Here is a 1,476-nt window from a genome sequence, read left to right as displayed (position 1 = left end):
TCTCTTGACTTAAATGTCTCTTAATTCCTTAAAAAACTCCTTGACATATGTCATATGATTTGTGCACCCACTGTCAATCAACTAACTCTCACTTGATTCTTTGCCTGTGAAACAAGTAGCCACAAACAATTGATCTTCTTCTTCCTCTTTTTGATCAACTAACTGTGCATCTACTTCTTTCACTTGATCTTTGGCTTTGCAGATCACAGCTTCATGTCCAAGTTGATTGCATTTGGAGCAGAAGACATCAGGTCTTCTCCAACACTTGTATGGTGGATGACCTTTCTTCTCACAATGGCGGCAAGGTGGATAGGATTTTTTGAAACCTCCTCCTTTTTTCTTCTGATAATTTGCAGATGGATTTCCATATGTCGATTGATTTTTGAAAATTTTCTTGTTTTTATACCTGCTGTTGTCTTGATGCTTAACAAGTAAGGCATCTTCAATCACCCCTTCTTGCCTCATAGACCTCCTTTGCTCTTGTGCTTATAAAGCATTCAAGAGCTTTGTAAGAGAGATCTTTGACAAGTCTTTGGTGTTCTCCAGAGTAGTAATGGTGGCTTCAAACTTCTCTGGAACGGTGACTAGCAGCTTTTCAACGATCCTTGAATCATTTAAAACATAACCAAGCAATCTCACCTTGTTGGCAATGCTGAGAATTCTGTCAGAGTACTCTTTCACCGACTCCAACTCCTTCATCTTCTGCAACTCGAAATCCCTAATCAAATTTAGGGCTTTCATTCCACGAATCTTCTCATCTCCTTCATATTCGGCCTTGAGATAATCCCAAATTTTCTTTGCTGTTTTGAGGGACATTATCCGGATGAAGATCATTTGAGATACAGCGGCAAATAGGCAAGCTTTCGCCTTTGATTTCCTTGTCTTTTTTTCCTTCCGTAATTTGATTTGTGCTACAGTAGGATTTGCTGGGAGCGGAGGGACTTCGTAATCCTCTTCTATTGCTTCCCAAAGATCCAAGGCCTCCAAATAAGTTTCCGTACGAACTACCCACATTTGATAATTATCTCCATCGAAGATTGGTGGTGCAACAGCGGAAAAACTGGATTCTCCTTCCATCTTGATCTCACAGATCCCTTAAGAAGATAGCTCTGATACCAATTGTTAGTGAAAGAGGGATTGATTGAATGAGTGAAAGAGGGATTGATTGAATGATTGATGAGATAATTGAATTTTGAAGAGCAAGAATGCTCTATATATACACAGAGAATAGAAAGAGATATCTAGAAAATCTCCCTAGAAATCATAAAATCTAGTAACAAACCAGTAAACAAATCAAAACAAAATCTAGTCAAATCAGGAGTAAATCAAATAAAAAACAAATCAACTCCTAACTATGAGAAGATTTAATCAAATACAGGAATCTAAACACGTAATCTTTAACAAACTACATGTGCCTGTGGCCCCTACACATATTGTGTTTTATGATTGTATGATGCTATGTTATGTATATGTTAT

The 1,476-nt window shown here is 37.6% G+C and overlaps 1 protein-coding gene across 1 annotated transcript; it reads right to left on the bottom strand.

The window, feature by feature from the left end:
• Positions 1-486: 486 nt before the first annotated feature.
• LOC111438318 lies at positions 487-1,077 on the bottom strand. The gene has a single exon (XM_023076217.1). The coding sequence runs from the start codon at positions 1,075-1,077 to the stop codon at positions 487-489; it is 591 nt and encodes a 196-aa protein (XP_022931985.1).
• Between the last annotated feature and the right edge of the window lie 399 nt (positions 1,078-1,476).

Source organism: Cucurbita moschata, unplaced genomic scaffold, assembly GCF_002738365.1.
Source record: "Cucurbita moschata cultivar Rifu unplaced genomic scaffold, Cmos_1.0 Cmo_Scf00073, whole genome shotgun sequence".
In the NCBI taxonomy this organism is placed as follows: domain Eukaryota; kingdom Viridiplantae; phylum Streptophyta; class Magnoliopsida; order Cucurbitales; family Cucurbitaceae; genus Cucurbita; species Cucurbita moschata.
Note: the sequence above shows the minus strand (reverse complement) of the source record. Positions and strands in the feature narration are given on the sequence as shown.